Raw genomic sequence first — 20,781 nt, forward strand, 5'->3', positions numbered from 1 at the left:
ACCGATCCAGATCTCCACCAGCCGCCGCCCAAGTACCTGAAGCAGAGGAGAAGACGACGAAGCCCCAAGAACAGACCTGAGAAAGAAGAAAGTGAAGCAGACAAGGATGGAAAGCAGAGGAAAACAGATCTAAAAAAATAACTAAAACAGACTGCTTGTGCGTTTTCTTTTGGTTGCAGGTGACGTTGATCTTCACCGCCGGCGAGGAAAAGAAGAGGGGAAGAAGTCGATCCAGACCCCCTGTTGCTGGGTTTTTCTTGCGGCGGCGCGTGGCACGCGCCGCCAGTGACGGTGGCGTGTGGAGGAGACGTGCCTCCAATGTTCCTGCTGTCCTTTGGCTTCACAGAACTGGTCCCAGCACTGCTTTGGATGTTTTAGGGGCTGTTTTTGTAATTTTAGAATTGTTTAATGTAATTTTTGTTTAATGTAATATTTGTTTAGTTTTAAGTTTTTGGAATTTGTATTTTGTAAACATGGAAGCAAAAAAAAAGAAAAGAAAGAGAAAAGAAAAAATACAGTGAAGGTGTATGTGTGAGTTTGTATTTTTTTTGTTATGGATGTTTTTTTTTATTTAGGATAAAATTGCAAAGATTAAAGAAGAATTTAATATTTTGATTTGCTCACGGATAAAGAATTATGAACTTACATGTAAGTTGTATTTCTAAATTCGATGAAAGAACAGAATTTTTAAAACTTCTTTAGCACATCAAAGACACGAAGCAGCTTACCTCAGGTAGGGTGCGTTAGGGGTGCTAATACCTTCCCTAACCACAACCAGTTCCTTACCCGCGAATCTCTGATAAGACCTGTACCCGGGTTTCCTAGTAGCCTTCAATAAATTACTAGGTGGCGACTCCAACGAACCAATCAAAGCAAAACGTAACAACTATAAAATCGCCAGCCGATGCCGCGCGGATTTTTCCGACGTGCGACAGGAAATATATGAGAAAATAAATTATTACTTGAACTTCGAAAATGTCACACTCGAACTCAAAATTAAATACTGGTTCTTACGAAGATATATATTAACTAGATTTTTGTATTGAACACTAGATTTGACAAAGCGATAAAATTATTGATAGAGCTCCCATTTGGTCCAATGGCTTTCTTTGCGAGTTGTTTAAGTGCTCTTATATTCTCCCTCATTTTCTGCCCCCCCTCGTGTGAAAGAATTTTATTCAAACTATTTAACACCTCAAGCTTTGTAAAGACTCCATCCTCAACTTTGAGACCAATCTCCCACACATCCTCTATCATGCGTCCATTGAGCCTTTGATCGCCAAAAAAGGGCCTACAAATCATTGGCACTCCTCCGGCAATACTCTCTAGCAATGAATTCCATCCACAATGAGTTACAAACACCCCAACTGCTCTATGTGCCAAAACTTCCAATTGAGGACTCCATGGTACCACAAGTCCCTGTGAGGTGGTTCTGTCCAAGAATCCATGGGGCAAATGTACCTTTGAGTTGTCCTTAAGTGACCAAATAAACGGCGTCTCACTTGTTTCAAGGGCCTCAGCTAGTGCCACAAGTTCATGTGGTGGTGGTGTTGTGACGGAGCCAAAGCTAACATATGCTACCGAAGCAAGTTTTTGCTTGTCAAGCCATGTCATGCAACCATATGTGTCTTCCATGGGTGGTGGTGATAAAATCAAATGGGAGGGTCCAATGTTGAGAAATTTTTTGAATCTAGACTTCAAGTCCTTTATTGTGCCAGGATCTAGCTCTTCAAAGGAGTTAATGAAGACTGCAGCTGCTTGCGGTAACGCTTTTCCCATTTTATGTAGCATGTTTGAAAAGAATGATTCTGTGTTTCCAAAGAGTACACCTTCTGGCAAATCACAGATTCGAATCTTGGACATTCCTTGAATTAAACTTATCGTTTTATCTTCACGCCCTACCATACCTATATTTACACAAAGACATTGTTAATCTCTCCCAAGAAATTGAGATCAATATTAATTATCCATTTGCTTTTGTACTTATTTCCAATGTTCTTAATTTGGCTACAATTAAGGTGACAAATTATCACTATTTTAAATCTAGAGACCCGAGTGATTTGGGATATAGACCATGCCAAGTTTCGATAAAAAATAAAAAGAGAATTGTCCCGATAAAAATATCGGGTTATTGATATATGAACAAGCAGGCGATGAACAAAACTATTTATTTTGATATTTCTAATATTATATTAAAAAGTTGTTTTAATTAAAAAAAATTAAGGTGAGATCATGAAATATAACTTTATATTAATCTAACAAATTTTGGCAAGAAAATTAATTAAATTATAATTACTATGTGACTGTGTACCTCCATCTCCAAAAGTCTCCCTGATGAGATCAGTGTAAACATGAGCAGAAAGTGAGTTAGGTCCTGCAGTCCAAAAGGGCAGCCAGCCCACCCCAATCTCCTCCGCCATCTCACAAGCGAACCAAAAGAAGGCATCACTCACCAGACAACTCACCTTTCTCCCCGTCTCCGACACGGCTACCTCCATGGCCTTCTTGAGGCTCTCACGAGCTGACTTCATGAACAGCTCAATGTGCTCTTGGGGATTCCCAGAAAACACGTAGCCCTCGAGGGCACCATCCCACACTTCGTATGCTTTGATGTTGGGCTGCATAATATTCATCTTTTTCTTGTAAATGGAGAAGATGGAACTGTTGGATTGTTGGGTGCTGAAGAAGGAGAAGTGTGTGTTTGGAGAGGCAGTGGCTAAGCGGTGGATGATGGCGAGTAATGGAGCGGCATGGGTTCCGAAAGGGAAGGCGAAGACTGCTACATGATCGGACATTGTCAGGCGTACTTGAGAGACACAGACAGAGATGGCGTTTAGTAGTTCACTCCTGTGGTTGGTTAAGTTGGTTGGAGGTATAAATGCGCGTCTAATCATGTACAATGGACGCAGATATAAAGAAGGGAGAAGGTTGTCTAAAAGGTAAGTGCATTTATGTGTACAGAAAGGCAGCAGCAGGAGAGGCTTTTGCATCCACCCATGTTTCTGATGATGTCGTCATCCCCATTGCAGATTGGTAGGTGGTCGTTTGTTAGAAATGGCAGCTAACGTGGAAGCAGTGTGTTCACTGTATTTTGTTTTAATTATAAACTTAAATGTAATTTATTTATTATTTTTTAAACTGTAAGCGATCATGAACTCTTGGTGTGAGGCCACAGTTGGTAAGGAGTAAAGAGTACATGGCCAAATTTCATATTCTTCATTTATTACTCATATTTAAGAACTAAATCTAAGTGAAAAGGGATGCAACTTAATTTAGTAAAAAACTAAAAATATTAATTCAGTTTAATTATAGATTAAGTGTATTTGGTAATTTTCTTGATTCTATGAAAGCAATAAATTAAAGTCAACTTTCAGAGAATCTTATAGATATTTGTGTTGATACACATAGGTTTAATAATCAGATTTATGACTCATTAATGTAATTATACACTGTATTAAAAGGAAACTTACAGTACAAATGACAAATCCATAATGTTTTTCTAATTTCTTCACTCTAATGGTCCCTGTAGCAATGGTAAATATGTGATTTTATGTGATTTTTTATATATATAATTCTTTTCTTTACTCTTAATCTATTTATCACTATTTTTTTTTGTTTGTATCTGTATTCATTAATTGTTTTGTAAAACATTTGTAATTTGATAGATTATTAATATATTTAAAAATAAGAGGAGTGAAATCAAAAAACATTTATAATTTGAAAGATTATTTATAGATTAAAAATTATAGAGGAGTGAAATTCAAAAACATTTATAATTTTATAACTTATTTAAAAAAAATAGTGATCAAAAGCATGGTGACCAAATGTGAAGGAAAAAACAATTGCAAGAGCTATTTTGAAATTTCGCAGGAGATGGCGCAAAATTCAAGGAGGAGAAAAAAAAAGGGCATGTGATGCCAAACCAGCGGCACGTTAGGTGCACACACCACACCACCGTGTTCAGGGCGCTACGGTTTACCAAACACCACCACAGAAGGTGGTGTTTAGTGGTCGGACAGCCCCACACATGCTGCTTGAATGATGTAGGGGCCATCAACACGTGCCATTTTTTTTTAAAAAAAAAATAATATTTAATATATGACTATTACAATAATATCCCCAAGCAACCTCTAAATCTATAACAAAACCAATGTCAGATGACCAAAAAACTCTTACAGGAGAATTGTGTTGTTTTTGTTTTCAAGGGTGTCAGAGTAATTGCAGTATTTCAAAAAAATAAAATGATAAAAACTCTATTGAATCAAAAGCTTTAGAATTATTTATTTGAAGGCTAATTTTGTAATTGTATGCGCATTAAAATAGAAAATAACAAATATAACCTCATACAATATGTTAAAAACATTTGAGTTATGATAAAAAGACAGTATAACCCCCAAAGCTTAATTCATTGTTTTTATTTTTTTCCAATGAAAAGTTAATAATTATACTATTACAATAAATAGAAAAATGTGCCTTGAGCTATAGTAATTTCATTAGTTTTTTTCTAATTGGTCAAGGAGCTTACTTGATTTAAGATTCAATTCATTGAATCGTGAGGTAAAGTTGCAAGTCACTAGGTCATCGAGTGTAACATTAACGATAAGAGTAACGTTTCAAATTAAAAAATAAATTGAAAATGGACCGTGTGGGTTTTGAACCTTGCAACATATACATTATGTGTGTTGGGCCTAAACACTAAACAACCAAGGCAAGGTAATGGGCCTTATTGAAAACAAATGTGGGAAATGGCTCCAACCTTGACCAGCTTGTTATGCATCCAATTAGACCAAGTTTTATAGGAACAAAAATAAGAAAACACTATTTCCGACCTGCCGGATTCGAACCAGCGACCTAAGGATGGCCATCAGGATTTCACCCACTACAGTCCTCCGCTCTACCAACTGAGCTAAGGTCGGTTTCTATACACTGAGCAAGGCTAGACTAATTTAACAATTAGCAGTTATGAGAATGCCCACATCTTTTTATAGTCACATCTTGAGTTTCAACTTGCATATATCCATCCAATCTAAGTCTTTGTTTTTATTTATTTGTTTGTTTATTCACTTTTGTATTGGTGGATGGTGATTTAACCAGGTTCATGGATAAATAATGTATTTACACCAACTCTTGTCAAATGAAGTCCATAATTTTAAAATATATTCAAAACAAAAGAATTCAAATCAATTCTAGTATAGAATTGACTGCAAACAAGTTGTAAGAATAAAATTTAAAAATACATATTAATCATTATATTTATAAAATCCAATATTGGATCTCACATTAAAATTATGATTGGATGGCTCGCAATCTTTTTGAGAAATTTCCTTGTTTTTATAGAAAAATACACATTTTTTTCAAAAACAAAATACTAATAAAAATTAAAAACTATTTTCATTTTAAAAAACAAAATACTATAGCTAAAGGCAAAGTAGAAGTGTCTTTTTCATCTATGCAAATCATTATTCTCATATTCTAAATAACATTTTATTATTTTTTAGTTTAACGTGGGTGTCCGGGTCAGCTTGCGCGTTCCTCGACTAATCCCACGGGCCCTGAAGTTAACGACCATGTAAGCCTTCAGTGGCCATCATATGAGCAACCACAGGGCTCGAACCTGAAACCACAGAGGAAGCAAACCTCTTGGTCCCAAACTCTTACCACTGGGTCACCACCTAGATAGTTAATAACATTTTATTATTATTATTTTGGGTTGTAGCCGATGAAATAATCATGGGCGACAAGTACCCGTTCTTCTATCTCTTATTTTTTCCTTCTTTATTTTCTTTTGTTTTTCTAATAATTTCACTTTAATTATGATATCGGATATTTTCAATATTTCAAATAATTATGGATTTAGTTCTATATGATCTAAAATTTGTGGTTTTACTTCTTTTCCTCCCTATATGCTCCACAATTTTAAAATATATTTCGAAGGTTGGTTTGAAGATATATATATATATATGGTTTGTGGATTTATAATCTTAATTGAATTTCAAATGAAGTAGTCATCGAATTTGTCAATGAAAAAAGATTTTAGGAACCGATTATAAACTTGTTAATTCTATCGATTAGTATAAAGAATCAATTTAATCTAAAAATTTAAAATATTAGATAAGATCTTAAGATATAATTTATATTATAAACTTGCTAATTCTATCAATTAGAAGTAGTATTGTGGTTCATTTCTCCATTGATAAACTGCGGCAAAAATATTTATGATTTTAAAATTCATAAAAAAAATATTAATTTAATTTAACTTCTCGTTTTACTAATATAGCAATTTATATAAGAACTAAAATTGACAAATATGTTATACTCTAGCTTATTGTAGTTTATTGCATCTTTGTTTGCTGGGGGTGATTTAGTCAAGATTTTTAAGTTGAATTTGCGTGTAAGAAACTATTGTAGTTATGTAAGAGAATCACAATTTTATCATGGATGAAGAAAATGTCGTTCCTTTGGCCATAGGCAACCCCCTCTCTCTTTCTCTCCTCTCTTTCTCTTCTAAATATTGTTCTTGCCTCGGCTTTACTTGGCTCTGTATTTCCCAGCTCTCAAACTCCCTGTTTATACGCAAGACTAGCCATTTAATCCGGCTGCGCTTTGTCTTGGGTCTTAATTTTTTATAAAAAAAAGTAGATATGCATGCTTTGTTTTACATAAAAAATTCTTTCTATAAATTATAAAGTCTGTGTGCGAGCATTATAATTAAATAACTCGATAATTATCTATGTAAATAAATTAAATAAAAAATTATTAATGATAACTAAAAAAAATTAAAAAATCAAAAGATAAATATAAATTAAGTTATTCAAGTGCGTTTAATATATATAACAAATAACTTGGGTTATAGATCCATCTGAGTTTAATAATTAAACCTTAAATAAATAGGCAACAATTGCAAATGAACAAGATTTTTATATAAAAAGGGGGGGGGGAGTTAATCTGCAAAACATTTAACTCGGATCATGAGATCGGATAACACAATAGAAAAAACAATTAAAGAAAACTATAAAACCAATCTTTTAAAAAATAAAAAAAAATGAGCAAATAAAATAGATGTCAACCCACATTAATTTTTCAAACCCGTAACTCAGGTCATTAGACCATAAGCACCATAAAAAAAAAAAATCATGAAACTCAATTCCTAGCAAATCAAACGTTGAAGGATAAAATTGAGGAAAAAAATCAATTACAAAAAAAGATTTAAAATTAAAAAATAAAATTAAAATAATAAGGGTAAAAATTAAAATAAAAAATAAATTAGAGAGTAGCTAAATTTTTTTTATTAGAGGTTTAAATTGAAAAAAAAAACTTTAACTAAAACAAAAGGAATGAAAAGAATGAGGATCAAATTGAAAAAAAATACACCATAAAGTTTTATTGAATGATGAAATTGAAAACCAATAAAACTTTAACAAAAAAGTCAAGAAAAGAAATAAAAATCAAAAGAATAAGGACCAAATTGAAGAAAAAAAAATGACAAATTGTAATTGAATGACTAAATTGAAAACAAGCAAAACTTTTACATAATGGGCAAAAACAAAAATTAGAAATCAAAAAAATGAGAACTAAAATTGAAATATAAAAAACAAAGAGTATCAGTGTGTACTTTTTAAGGAAGAAGAGAGAAAAGAAAAATAAAAAAAAAAAAACCAGGAGAAAGAGGACGCAACGTCGCTTCTAAGTTCTAACAACATGATGGAAAGGCAGATATGGCCACAAAAAAGCGCCAATAATTTTTTGAATTAAAAAATTAAAAAATCAACATTAAAAAATCAAAATATCCTCCATTAATATGAAATAACAAAAAAAAAATCAATGAAAGGATGAGATTGCCTATGTATTTATGTCTTATTTGTTTCTGACTTAAAAATATCTTTTTATTCTGTTTTAAAAAATATAAAGATAAAAATATCATTAATCAAAAGTTTTTTTTTTTTAATAACCAATGAGTCATTAAAAATTACAATATTACCCCAATATCAAGAATTTGAATGATAAAATTATAATTTTACTGTAACAATAAATAGTTTCTGTGTCTAATTTCACCATCCCTTTAAGAGTGTGTCTAATTTAACAATGTTGTTAAGAAAATATTTGAAAATATAATAATAATTATGGTTTAAAGTATTTAAAAATATATCAAAATAATAAAAATAAAATACAAATCTTATTAATGACTCTTCCAGTACTAACAACTAACTACCATCCTTTAGAATGCTGCCAACAACCACCATCAATGTCTAGTTGTTTTCATTGCATTTGGTACATAGCTGAATTGTAAGGTAGGTCTGTGTAATAAATTTTCCTGTCATTAATTGTGTTTTGTTTTTAAAAAAGAGGATAATTTATCAATCAAGCATCACTTGCGAACACAGTACATGAGAAATCACCAAATTAACCTATCAGATGGGTCTTATAACAATGATTTTGTCGTGTTGTTCAGTTTATTAGTGGGTCTGTTTCCAATATTATTTTATTTGGAATTCAAAAAGAAAACTAAAAACATATTTTATAAACAAACCAATTTAGAGATATGTGGATGAGTGGTTTAAAATATGATTATTAGAAGAAATTTAATTTTCATGTATGAAAGTTAATCCTATCATACTTCATCGTAATAAAAATGAAAAAAACTAGGGTGCTTCGTAAGTCCAAAGAAACCATGTTTGAGTGATTATGATACAATTTTTTTGGATCAAAACTCATGAATTTTGAACAATTGCTGGTTTTATCATAACTCCAGGTCTTATTTGTTTTTGCATTTCAAAAGTGTTTTTGAAAAAATTTAATTTTTTTTTATTTCAAATTAATATATTTTTTATGTTTTCAAATTATTTTGATGTGTTAATGTTAAAAATAATTTTAAAAAAACAAACAAAATTTATTTCAAGCAAAAAACAATTTGAAAAGCAACCGCTACCACACTTTAAAAAATAGCTTATATGAATAGTAAGGAGCTCCTCCTTTAAAAAAAAAAATTATATCCTTCATTTTTTTTTTATCTTATGGTTGAATCTTTTTTAGTTTTTTTTTATTTTATCTTTTAATATTTTGTTAATTCTAAATTGTTCTTCATAATTTATTTTGGTTTGTTTTTTATGATTTTATCGTTGTCTCAAACAAATTTTCTAATATTTGGATAATGCTTAATTTTTCGAGCGCCTATATCAATTTAATCATTTTTAACTTCTTTTTTCCCCTCAATTTCATTCTTTAATGTTTCTTTGATTTTCTAATATTTGGTTAATGCTTAATTTTTTGAATGCTTATATCAATTGAATTATTTTTAGTTTTTTTTTTTTCAATTTCATTCTTTAATATTTTTTTGATTTTGAATTCGTCTTCATAATTTATTTTTTGAAAAAAAATAAACGGAATCATAAGGAAGAGAACACATTAAAAAAAATCTAGAGCAAAGGAACCAAATAAAAAAAATAGTAAAGGAATCACATTAAAATCAAAAGTAATTGATCCAAAATATAATGTGCTTTACTTTCTAATGTTCATTGGCAACGTGTAACAAGTGATCTTGCATCTGACATATTCGTTGAGAGTAAGATAATTAAAGAAATCTATCAAAAAACTAGAAAAAGTTGTCAAAAGCTAGAGAGTTGATGTCATATTCATATAGCAATCAAGAACAAAGTTATTGCATGATGTTGCGGGGAAAAGTACCTTAAACCTAGCTAGAGCAACAACATTGGTCTAAGCCTAAGCAATGAAAAATTGTCAGTTTTTTTTTTAAAATAATATCGTTTTAAAACTGTGTTAAATTTTAACTAGCAATCAAGAACTTTGGTAAGTAAGATTCAGAAAAGAATCAAGATAAAGAGACTGAGAGTCTAAAAAGATTTTGCAACCAAACAAATACAAATTGATGGAGATGAAAAGTTACCAATCCCACAAAAGATTTGGGACCTTACACTTGGTGGAAGTGAGAAACCACGCATGAAAGCTCATCAAATAAAGCAAAAGAAGAAGAGGAAGAAGAAGAAGAAGACAAGAGGGATAGGTGCATAAACTATAATTAAGTCGTTCCTTAAAAGCTCAAAGACTCAGTAATGGAGGTCTCTAGCCCAATCTTACTATTAATTTGTTACAGGGCGTTTGTGATCAATGGATTGCTTTATCTTTTAGGATTTAGTCAGAACTGGTGGAGGGACCGAAAGAATGGATGAGGGTTGGATGACAAATAAAGAATTTAATTCTTTATTTCTTTCTCGTAATGCAAAATAAATATATGTTTTTATTCCTTTTATATTATATTTTTTAATGTGTTTTGAGCTTATTTGAAATTATTTTTATGAGTTTAATATGCTTAAGAGATTTTGTGAATTAATTGCTAAAAGATAAAAATTTCTGCATTTTATGTTTCGGATCTTACTTCTTGTGACAGGTTTTTCACCTAGTTATAATTTCAGAATATGAATGTGGGCTAGATAAAAGTTAAAGTACAAATATGAAGCTTTTCAAGAAGGTATTATGAGCAAAAATCTGAGTTCGTTTGAACTTTTAATCAGACCTGCAAAATCGAGTTAAAATTCTATGTGCAGCAAGATTCTCTACTTTCATACTAAATATTCAAACGAGCATATCTTGAACCTCATATATCAAAATCATGCGATGCAAAAACCTATAATCATCTACACATCTAAGACTAAATACTTTATAAAGGATGCCAGGCCAGATAAAAAAAAAATTAAAGCGAAAATTTGGAAGCAAGCTTAAGGACGAGATTAGTTTTCTAATTTGATGAGGAAACTAAAAGTAAGGAGATCCATCTTGAGAAGGAATCTGAAGGATTGTTTTATACATCATTTAACCTCCTTATCTTTAGCCTTGATCTTATCATGAAAGTTACCTATTAAGATACAAAAACAGGGGAAGACCAACTGGACGGGTGGGTTTTTTTTTGCTGCTGGAATTTGGAGAGAGATTATCTTGAATGCTGGAACTTTCAAAAATCATTAGCAACTAATTTCTAATTTCGGTTCAAGGGGAATATATAGACAAGGGGAATATATAGACATCATCTCCATTATTAAGTTGCAAGAAGTAATATTATTATTGTAATTCTTTTATATTCAAGTACTTATTTATTCTTATTTTAGAATTATGTTATTGATTTATATTCATGGTTATTGAATTGTTTTGAGATGATATATATGTGCCTTTTAGTTTCTTTCAATCCGTAATTGTTGTTAGGGACTAGAATAAGAAGCAAAAGAGTTAATTTGATTGTTGCAACTATCATTTTAATTTCTTAGGGAGGAATAAGCTAAATTAAATTGTTCAAGCTTTTGAATGGTTGCTTAGAATAAATTTTACAGACTTTGCTCCTAAAGCTACTACCAAGCGAATTAAAATTGTTTTTCAATATTAAATTTGTTTGATGAAAAGAAATTAATTAAAAAGCTTTATCCAATTAATTTACTCATAATCTCCTTGATTTTTCTTAACTTTAAGGGACATTGAATTTATTTGCTTGAATTGAAAGAATATTTATTTTACTTTGATAGTCAACAGATTTATAAGAGTGGATGTTTAGACATTTGAATTGAGTTAACAATATATTGATTTATCATTTTTATTTTCAGAATTTCATTTCTTTAATTATTAAAATCCCCTCATTTTATTTATTTCAGTTTCTTGCAGGTAGATTAAACAAAATTTTCCTTGAATTCAACTTGGTTTTCACAAAAATACTATAAATTTATTTTGTTTGTGATAATAAAATTATAATTATATTTTAAAGGTTTCAACGACGGGCCAATTTCTTCATTGGAATTTATTTAAGTTTCTCTTTTTTTATGGTGAAAAAAAAAAACACAAAAAATCAACTGTTTGAGTTAGGTCTGAGTGGTTGGAGGATTTCACCCCTGCCGATTGGGTCAAGCTCAAGTGGCTACCCTTCTCTCTCCTTTCTCTCTGTCTTTACTCTCTTTTTTTTACAGAGCAAGCACTGCTTTTATTGTTAATAATAATTTTATACCCACACTTGAGCACCAAAATCAATGGCAGCAACAACATCTCAATCAATAGCGTGACTCCACTCCTCATGCTCCACGAGCTATCTGTAATTCCAAATATCTGCAACCCTACTCACCACTTTTCATGCTTCACGAGTTACTTGTAACATCACATGCCGACGTACCTGCAACACTATGCTCCACTTTACATGAAGGAAGATCGATGATATAATCTAAATCTTAAACATCACATAGGAAAAGAGGGCAAGATCAAGTCAAGTAATTCAAGTCATTTAATTTAATCAAGAGCTTTACACCAGTTCATTTAACAATCATACACTCCCTGTAATTTTTTCATGATTTCAACGCTTCTCATTTAGGTGAATTAAACACTGTTTTAATCATTGAATTTATCATTTAAACTTGATCAAGTAAAAATTAAAGTCTCTAATTTAACAAATATTTTGAATATCATCCATAGCTTCCAACTAAAATAAGATAAATAAGAAGCGTAATGCTACTCTTTGTGGAATAAAGTTCTAAATTAATTATGAATTATATATCTTGATAATTAGCATCTCCCTTGACAAGATGGATCTAAAACGAAAACCATCGAGTGATTAGGATTCTTAGAAAAACTTAACTTATTCAAGTTTGACATTCTGGGAAAGGAAAAAAAAAAAACATTATACAATATACTAAAGTCTTTTATCTAGAATGCGAGTACTTAATGACGTCTTAGATGATGCAAAATCTCTTACACCTCTATCGTTGACTGTCTTTGGTAGTTTTATTAGCTTTCAAACTCCTTGAATTGGCATGAAACAGATGCACAAATTAAGGAATAATAATGAATAAAAGTAATTAAGACGCATGCAAGACTGACGACAAAGAAGGTTGCTTACAGTGTCAAAACATACCTAACCTAAGAAAGATTCTTAGCAAATTAAACTGTAAGAACATGTGACATGTGACATCGATCAAACTTTTTTTTAGCTTTTGGTAAAGAATTAAAATTAATTTTTTATGTTTTTTTTATTCTTTTGATGTGTTAATATTAAAAAATAATTTTTAAAAATAATAAAAATATTATTTTAATACATTTTTGAATAAAAAACACTTTAAAAAAAAAACTGTTATTATACTCTCAAACACCCTCTGACTAGCCTGCTAGGATGAGAAGTGTTGATTGAAAAAAAAAATATCAACATGAGTATTTGATGGCCTGAATCGAGGTTAATTATTAAAGAAAAAATAAAACAACAGAATCTTTTTAATCAAAATCACCCAACTTAAGCAGAGAGCTTCAATCACATTGATTTAAAATATTATCCATCAAAGATATAATATGGAATTGACACCGCTACATCATTATTAATTATAAGAGTTATGGGGCAATTTGAAGTTTTAAAAGTGTTTCAGTTTTTCCACACTGTTAACTGTTCTTATCCAACTTGAGAATTATTAATGGGATAAGATCCAATTTGTAGGGAAAAGAAGGAAGGTTACCCTATCAAATTGAACTTTTCAATATTATATTTCAATCCATAGCTGAAGTGTTCAATCAAGATTTCACAATTGTTGCTGCTGCAGGCAAATCAACCACACAAAAGCCACAAAAATTGAGTATATCCAATCATAAGGCACTGAATTAGCCTAACAAGGCATGTAGGAAGGAACCCCAATCATAAATCGAAAATTCAACCGTTGAATCAAACTCAAGTTTTCTCACGAGATTTTACAGGCAGTTTTCATATGAGAAACGACTTTGTGGTTCATTGGATTATTAGATCTCTTAAAATTAAATCTAAAAGTTGTTGTTTTGTCTATTTTAGTTATTTTCCTTATTATTTTTAGATTTTAATTAGTATTTCCTATTTAGCTTTGAACTCTCATAATTAGGTATATAAGTTTTGTAGGATTTATATACAAGTAGTTAGAGTGTTTTTATTATTCAGAATATCCGCTATACATTGCATGATATTGCCATCATGCTGAAGTGGGACTATGGTATTTATGCACGATGTATAAGTATATAATGGGCAATGCATGATACGACTTAGTTTTCCAAATATAATCTAAGTGACAGACAACCAATCTGCCCATGCCATCTTTTGACAGTAGAAGAAACCCATGTGTATAAGCTAGTGGTGATGTTGTTGTTGGTTGGCAGTTGGCATTACAAGGGGGCCAAAACCCTTGTTATTTATAAGCATAGGCTTGGTGGTTGCGCTTTTGAGATCAGTTGATGCTATTTATCTAGATAAGATGTGAAAGGAAACTATGATTTCACACAGCAAATTAGTAATCACAAAGTGGATAACATAGAAGCTATCCATCTAGCATACAAGTCAATGGAAAGCACTTGTTTTTGACGAGTCATGAGTAGCAAGTGCATGTGGGCATGGCGCGAGCTAGCTTCCTTGGTTGTTAATGGAGTCCAGACATGTGTAAATGGGACATGAGGTATTTGAAAATGATATTAATTACCAGTAATTCCCAATGAAAATGATCTTAATTACCAGTGATTCCCAATGAATATGGTCTGACTAGTCGTGAGGCTGAAAATCACTCTCGTGAGGCAAGCATTGGGGAAGACCTTTATCCTCGAGAGATTGAACGTCACCTAGCTGCATTTGTCACTCAAAAAATAAGAATTATGTATAAAGAAAATTCATATTTCCGATATGTTTAAAAAGTAAACTACATCCACAACCTCGTATTCAAGCTTGAATATCTAAATTTATGTAGATTGAGATAAACTATTAGCGTATGTGAATAGTCATGAGATTTGAGTTCTATTTAGTTAGCATCTCAGGATAAAAGATACAGAAAAAAATCTAGAAATGAAAAAATAAAAACAAATATGTTTATAGAAAATATCCTCTTTATTTTAAATGTTTCTGTTTTTTCTGTTAAAAAAGAGTAACCAGAAACTAGCTTGAAAACTTGATGATATAACGCAAGCACCATTAATTCTCCTACTAGGGCGAGCTCTTAATACAATTTAATTTTTAACAAGAATACAAGCAATCCTAGTGATCTCTAAAGTGCTTTACGTGTAATTCTTGGTCACTGGGAATTTGAGTAGCGTGCCCTGAAGGACACGAAGGCTACAATTTGTCAGTCATTCATATCTAGTGTTTACATGCCTTGACAAGTATGGCAAACTCACAATACATTTGGCATGGATTAAATATTCCATGTGTTTGTGGACTCATCATAACATAAGTTAGGTTTTGGAACTTGCATTTAGCAAAAAAATCATTTTCAGACCAAAGCCTCGATTGGGGTTGAGGTTTGAACGCGGCAGCCGCAACCTTAACCCCAAATGAAACGTGAGCGTGTTTAGAAGTGTGATTATGATTGTTTTTCAAAATGTTTTTTACTTGGAAATGTATCAAAATAATATATATTTTTTTATTTTTTAAAAAATCATTTTTGATATCAGCATATCAAAATGATCTAAAAATATCAAAAAAATATTAATTTGAAGCAAAAAAAAAATTTCATTTTTTTTCAAAAACGCTTTTAAAACACAAAAACAAACAGAGCTTTTAGTATATATTCATGGGATTATAACAGTTTTTATAGTTGCAGTTAAAAAAATGTAAGTTTAAGAAAAATTATAGATTATAAAAAAAAATCAAAATTTCAAGAGAGAATTTTCAATGCATGGAAACAATTTATAGTGTGTTGATTAATTAAATAATTTTAAATTTATGATTGGAATAATTAAAATGCAAATTGTTCCTCATCAGCCACAAAAACAAATAGAGACAAACACATCTACCTACCAAATTCCATGTTAAAAGTCTAAGGGCAAGAATCTAACTAAATCCAACCTTGTCATTGATTATCCTATACATTGAGCCAATAGAAAATTTTCAAAATTAGTGACGAACAAACATGATTAGGTGTCCACTTATGTGAGCTTAAGTGGCAGCACACAGAAGCATGCACAAAGTCACTAGTACAGGTATGTGATTATGGGCTATAAGTGTTTTAGATGGTTTTGGAGATTGCAACTACAGAAGTCATAATCAAGGAATGGGAGTTATAATTGATCTATGCCTAATTAAGGAGGAGGAGGAGGAGGAGGAGGAGGAAGCTGTAGTTGATGCAAGCACACAAAATTACACTAGCTCCCCCCTGGTTTTAGAACTAATCTTGGAATGGAATTTCATAATTATTATAAATCGGTAATTACCGCTAAGATAACTTCGTTTTATTTTCAGAAAAAAAAAAAGATATTTAATGATTTTACATTTACCATGTGAAAAGGGCTTCTAGGAATGAAAGTCTTATCATATTTAATGATAATTAAAAAAAATATAAACTAATGAACCATGAATCATGTGTTATCATATCAATTAATAAAATAATTTTAATAAAAAACAAATATTTTTAACAGTATAAAGTTATATGAATTTTTTAAGATTTCATGATGAACACGTCTGGCATGAATATGATATGGAAAACACCACAATAAGGTCATACTTGATGGAAAAAAAAACAATAGATTAATGATGATCGAGAGAAAGAGTTGACAATATAAAAGCACATTCACACACATGTTCGAATGTGGTTACATCGTTTGAGGTATACTTTTTAAAATGTTTTTTTTATATATGTTAAAATAATAATTTTTTAAATTTTTTTTTTAATATTAACATGTTAAAATTATCCAAAAACATTAAAAAAATTAACTTGAAATAAAAAAATTATTTTTCTTCTAAAGCATGGTGTCACCTCAAAAACAAACATTGTCTTGTTATTACATTTCATCCTACTTTTCAAATTACTTTTTACTTGAAAAAATACTAAAATAATATATTTTAGATGTTTTTCATTGGTTTTAATATACTAATATAAAAAATACAAAATATCTGGGGAAAAAATCATTTTACTATGTTTTTAATTAAAAAGCAATATCATTAAGCTTGCAAAATTATCATTAATTTCCTCAATTTCAATGATTTCATAATATTCAAGAGAAGATTACACAATCCAAATGAAGATCAAAGTTGATGAGCCTCTAATCCTATATCCCTCAAGGACCTCATCCATCACTCTACACAGAAGGTCTCATTAACCACTTAAACAGCAGCAAGAAAAGGAGAGCATTGACTCAACTCACATACTCTATTTTCTGATCAAACCACATTAACACTGACTGGCTAAAAGATGAGCTTGGTTATATGAGAAAGAACTAGCTAGAGTCCTCACTCCTCGGACACCATGCCACGCTATCAAGCAGGAAATCCAGCAAAAAAAAAATGGAGGATTTTAGTGATCAATCAATCCCTATATATCAAATGGAGGTTCCAAAAATCAAATCTTTAAGTTATGGTTTTAGCCACCCTTAATCCCCGTGAAGTAATCGAAGTCATGGTGCTGGACCGTTAGTTGCTTTAGCCATGAATCTGCCACACTTAAAAGTGAGACTAGCCTCTCTTGGTCCCTACCGCCATTGCCTGAGACCCACAACTTCCCTTGCATCTTGTAAGTGGCCAAACCAAATGGAGGGAGAGTGATGATTTCCCCTTCCTTTCGCTTCTTTTCTGGGCTCCCAATGTCATCTTCTACATCCATATCTGTGTACCGAAAACGCGTACAAAATAAGCTAATCGACCAACTTGTACAGCTTTTTAAACAAAGATCAGAAAGGGGCTACAAAAGGTACCTTGAAAAGATGATGAGAGGGTGTGGTAGGTCAAGAAACATGTGGACAAGTCCTTTATGGTTCTTCCCATTGGAATGTGATAGATTGGATACCTGCAAATAGTTGACCATAAATGACTCACTATCATTAACATGAGCAGGTTGATGAATAAGAAAAGAATCATCCATTAAAGCTTATCAGGAATCTTGCCATGAAATTGAATACCAGGAAAAGCAACCAGGCACCATGTTAAATGTGGAAATCATGCCTTTGTGCAAGCTTTAATTAACTTAATTATATAGTTTGATTACTTGTGGTGTGAGTTCATGTAAGAGAGAGATTGAGAAACCAACCAAGCAACAGCCATCCAACTAGCTGGTGAAAGATCTACACTTCTCAATGACATTAAACCCGGAAATCGTCGAGCAAATCCATTAATCTGTAAGCAAGAGTCCAACAAGGTGTCATTGGAATCCAAGCTTCTAAACAATGAGAAGGAATCAGTATCATTAATAGTCAAAATCAACCCAAATTTTAAAACTCATTTTGCTGATGGTATCTTTGATTCTTCTTCCAGGCAACAGTATAAAGTTAAAGAGACAATATCGATTGAACGTGCGAATATATGCTCAAGAAACACTATGATGAACTTAACAATGTAATATATGAGTCTATCAGCTCAAGAAATTGTATAGTTTCTTGTTCAAAAGTCAAAAAGTTGCGTTTCCTCTTTACTAGATGCCTCCCATGAAAAGGATGCGGAATGATTCTCAACAAATCAATAGATTATTCCTTTGCCTTGATCAGTCATAAGAATATTGGGTAAATAAAGCTGAATAAAATGCTAATCGAAGTAAAGAACATTAGATTGAAAAAGGCAGCAAGCTGTAAGATCAGCACAAGAGCAAAAAAAAAAAAAAAACACTAACCTTATCCATCAAAGGAACTCTTCCATAAGGAGTTGATCTCTCAAAGTACTCAAAATATAGTCGCCCCAATCTATCATTTATAGGCCAAGGATTGTCTTGCTCTGACCCTCCTTCCTCTGATGAGCATCCATCCGACCTACATACCTTGTCAGTCACACTCTCATTACTCCACGAATCGCTAAAGGAGTCCCTCGTTTCGCCATCACCGGACTCGGTGTCTTCCCTAAAAACACCATCAAAACCATTCCAAACACTATCTCAGATTCATCAATTTCAAGATGAACACTCAATTATCACATAATTCATCATCCCATTTAGTAAGTTACAAACTTCCAACAATAGAAGGGGACTAGTTACAGCAGTTGGTCAAAAAAAATTCAATAAATAATGAACTAATGCATCTGGGATTTTGAAACATTTCAATGATCTGATAACATACGTTTCATTCTTTTCGAAAGGAACATAAAACCAAGAAAATAAAGTGATACCTGAAACTGTTGACTGAAGAATTGCTTGTGAAAATTTGGATTGCAGAAAGATAAGGCACATAGTACTGAACCAAAGTTTCATCATTGTTCAAAACAATAGGAATTCCAGCCCCATAAGCACTCCATTCATCATAAAAATTCCATAGATCACCCAAAGTAAAATACTCCACTGTGTCTCTCTCCCATGGGTGCCATAATCTGTTTAGATTTCTAGTCTCACTCTAAAACACAAAATAAACACAAACAAAACGATTAGTCAACAACCAAACACAGCTCAATTTAAGGGGGGGGAAAAAAGGAACTCATCAAAGGCAAAAAAACAAACCTTCGCGAGGAATTGAGATTGGACTCGTGGGGTTGTGCAATGAAGGAAGCAATCAAGGTTTGATTGCATTGACCCTTTTTCAAGAAACATGATTTTAAAGAGAGGAAGTTTCAGAGTCAAAGCGCTTTCCTCTTGTCCCTGTGAGCAAAAACAGAGGAGAGGTAATAGAGAGAAAGGAAGAAAGAGAAGAGAGAGTGAGAGATTGCAGGGATATGATTTCCCTATTCAAAGAAAGAAGCAGAAATGCTAGGGAATTCTATTTTTGACGTTTGGGCATCTAAATATAAGGCAAAAAAAAAAAAACAATATTACTTCCTTTTTCTTTTTTTCTTTTTTCTTTATCTTTATCACACAGAAACTAAAAATAAATAAAAACCCTTTGCTGGCAACAAAAGGAAGAAATGGCAATGTTATAAAAAAAGATCAAGTCTTTTCCGGGTCACCGGAGTCTGAAAATTCAGGTAAGAGTTTTATGCTTCAAGTTGGACACTAAAACCTTCTCTCTCAAGTGGTAATTACTTCTTTGTTTTATATTGTCCTGTTTTTTCCTTAAAGTAAACTCAACCCTCACACTAGAAAACAGAGACACTCTGCTTTGATCAATATTAAAGAAACTAAATTACTTGTCTTGATAATCAAACAGAAAAACTAAACGTTAATTCTTCAAGTTAAATCAAAGCCCACGTATAAAAACACGTTAAATCAACAAAAACAGCAAGAAACACACTGGGTTTTGAAGGAAAGAAAGGCAGAGAAAGTACTCGAAAATGAGAATTTAAATGCTTCTCTGTTTTTTATTTTGTTTTAACAGAAACCCATAATTTCCGTGCAAAAGGTAGCTCTAAAACCAAGAATTGATTTCTCTTTATAACAGAAAATGATAAAAAGGAATCAACATTCAGTGAAAAGAAAAGCTGAGATAGAGAAGGAGCGCTTGGAAAATAGAGAAACAAACAAATAAGCAAAACAGAGTATGTTGATGTGTGTTAGAGAGGTCTGCGTGTATCAGGTAGGGTGTTGTCTGTCAGAGATATCCAATTGGACGAGAAACAGAGAGCTACTGGTTTCTTGAGAGAGATAGAGGGGAGGGGGGGGCAAATATGGACCTCAGTCAATAATTGATAAGACATCAGAATACCAGATTTATATCATCAACGCTTCTCATCTCTCTCTCTCTCTCTCTCTCTCTCTCTCTCTCTCTCTCAGGGTCTTAAGGAGCATGAGAAGTTTTTATTTTATTTTTTTTAGGGGAGGATTTTGTAAAAATCAATAAAAGCTTTTTTTCATATAAGAAAATCATTTATATTTAAGTTAAGTAGCATAGAATATAGTAATAATATCTGAAAATAATTTTAGGTGGACTTTCCACTTTCAAGTAATGAAAATAAAAAATCTTATT

The 20,781-nt window shown here is 31.7% G+C and overlaps 2 protein-coding genes and 1 non-coding gene across 3 annotated transcripts; all 3 read right to left on the minus strand.

The window, feature by feature from the left end:
• Positions 1–939: 939 nt before the first annotated feature.
• Positions 940–2,921, minus strand: LOC7497385 (anthocyanidin 3-O-glucosyltransferase 7). The gene is made up of 2 exons (XM_002319878.4): positions 2,312–2,921; positions 940–1,907 (listed from the first exon to the last, which is right to left on the minus strand). Exons 1-2 carry the CDS (start codon positions 2,892–2,894, stop codon positions 1,030–1,032), a joined length of 1,461 nt encoding a protein of 486 aa, XP_002319914.4. The 5' UTR covers positions 2,895–2,921; the 3' UTR covers positions 940–1,029.
• Positions 2,922–4,823: 1,902 nt separating this feature from the next.
• TRNAY-GUA (transfer RNA tyrosine (anticodon GUA)) lies at positions 4,824–4,916 on the minus strand. Its single transcript has 2 exons — positions 4,880–4,916; positions 4,824–4,859 (listed from the first exon to the last, which is right to left on the minus strand). It is a non-coding gene; the product is annotated as a tRNA-Tyr (tRNA).
• An 11,996-nt stretch (positions 4,917–16,912) lies between these two features.
• LOC7494424 (uncharacterized) lies at positions 16,913–20,504 on the minus strand. Its single transcript, XM_002319879.4, has 6 exons — positions 19,383–20,504; positions 19,058–19,278; positions 18,570–18,792; positions 17,994–18,079; positions 17,662–17,753; positions 16,913–17,572 (listed from the first exon to the last, which is right to left on the minus strand). The coding sequence occupies exons 1-6, from the start codon at positions 19,470–19,472 to the stop codon at positions 17,331–17,333; spliced, it is 954 nt and encodes a 317-aa protein (XP_002319915.1). The 5' UTR covers positions 19,473–20,504; the 3' UTR covers positions 16,913–17,330.
• Positions 20,505–20,781: the final 277 nt, after the last annotated feature.

The sequence above is a fragment of the Populus trichocarpa genome, chromosome 13, assembly GCF_000002775.5.
Source record: "Populus trichocarpa isolate Nisqually-1 chromosome 13, P.trichocarpa_v4.1, whole genome shotgun sequence".
NCBI lineage: Eukaryota > Viridiplantae > Streptophyta > Magnoliopsida > Malpighiales > Salicaceae > Populus > Populus trichocarpa.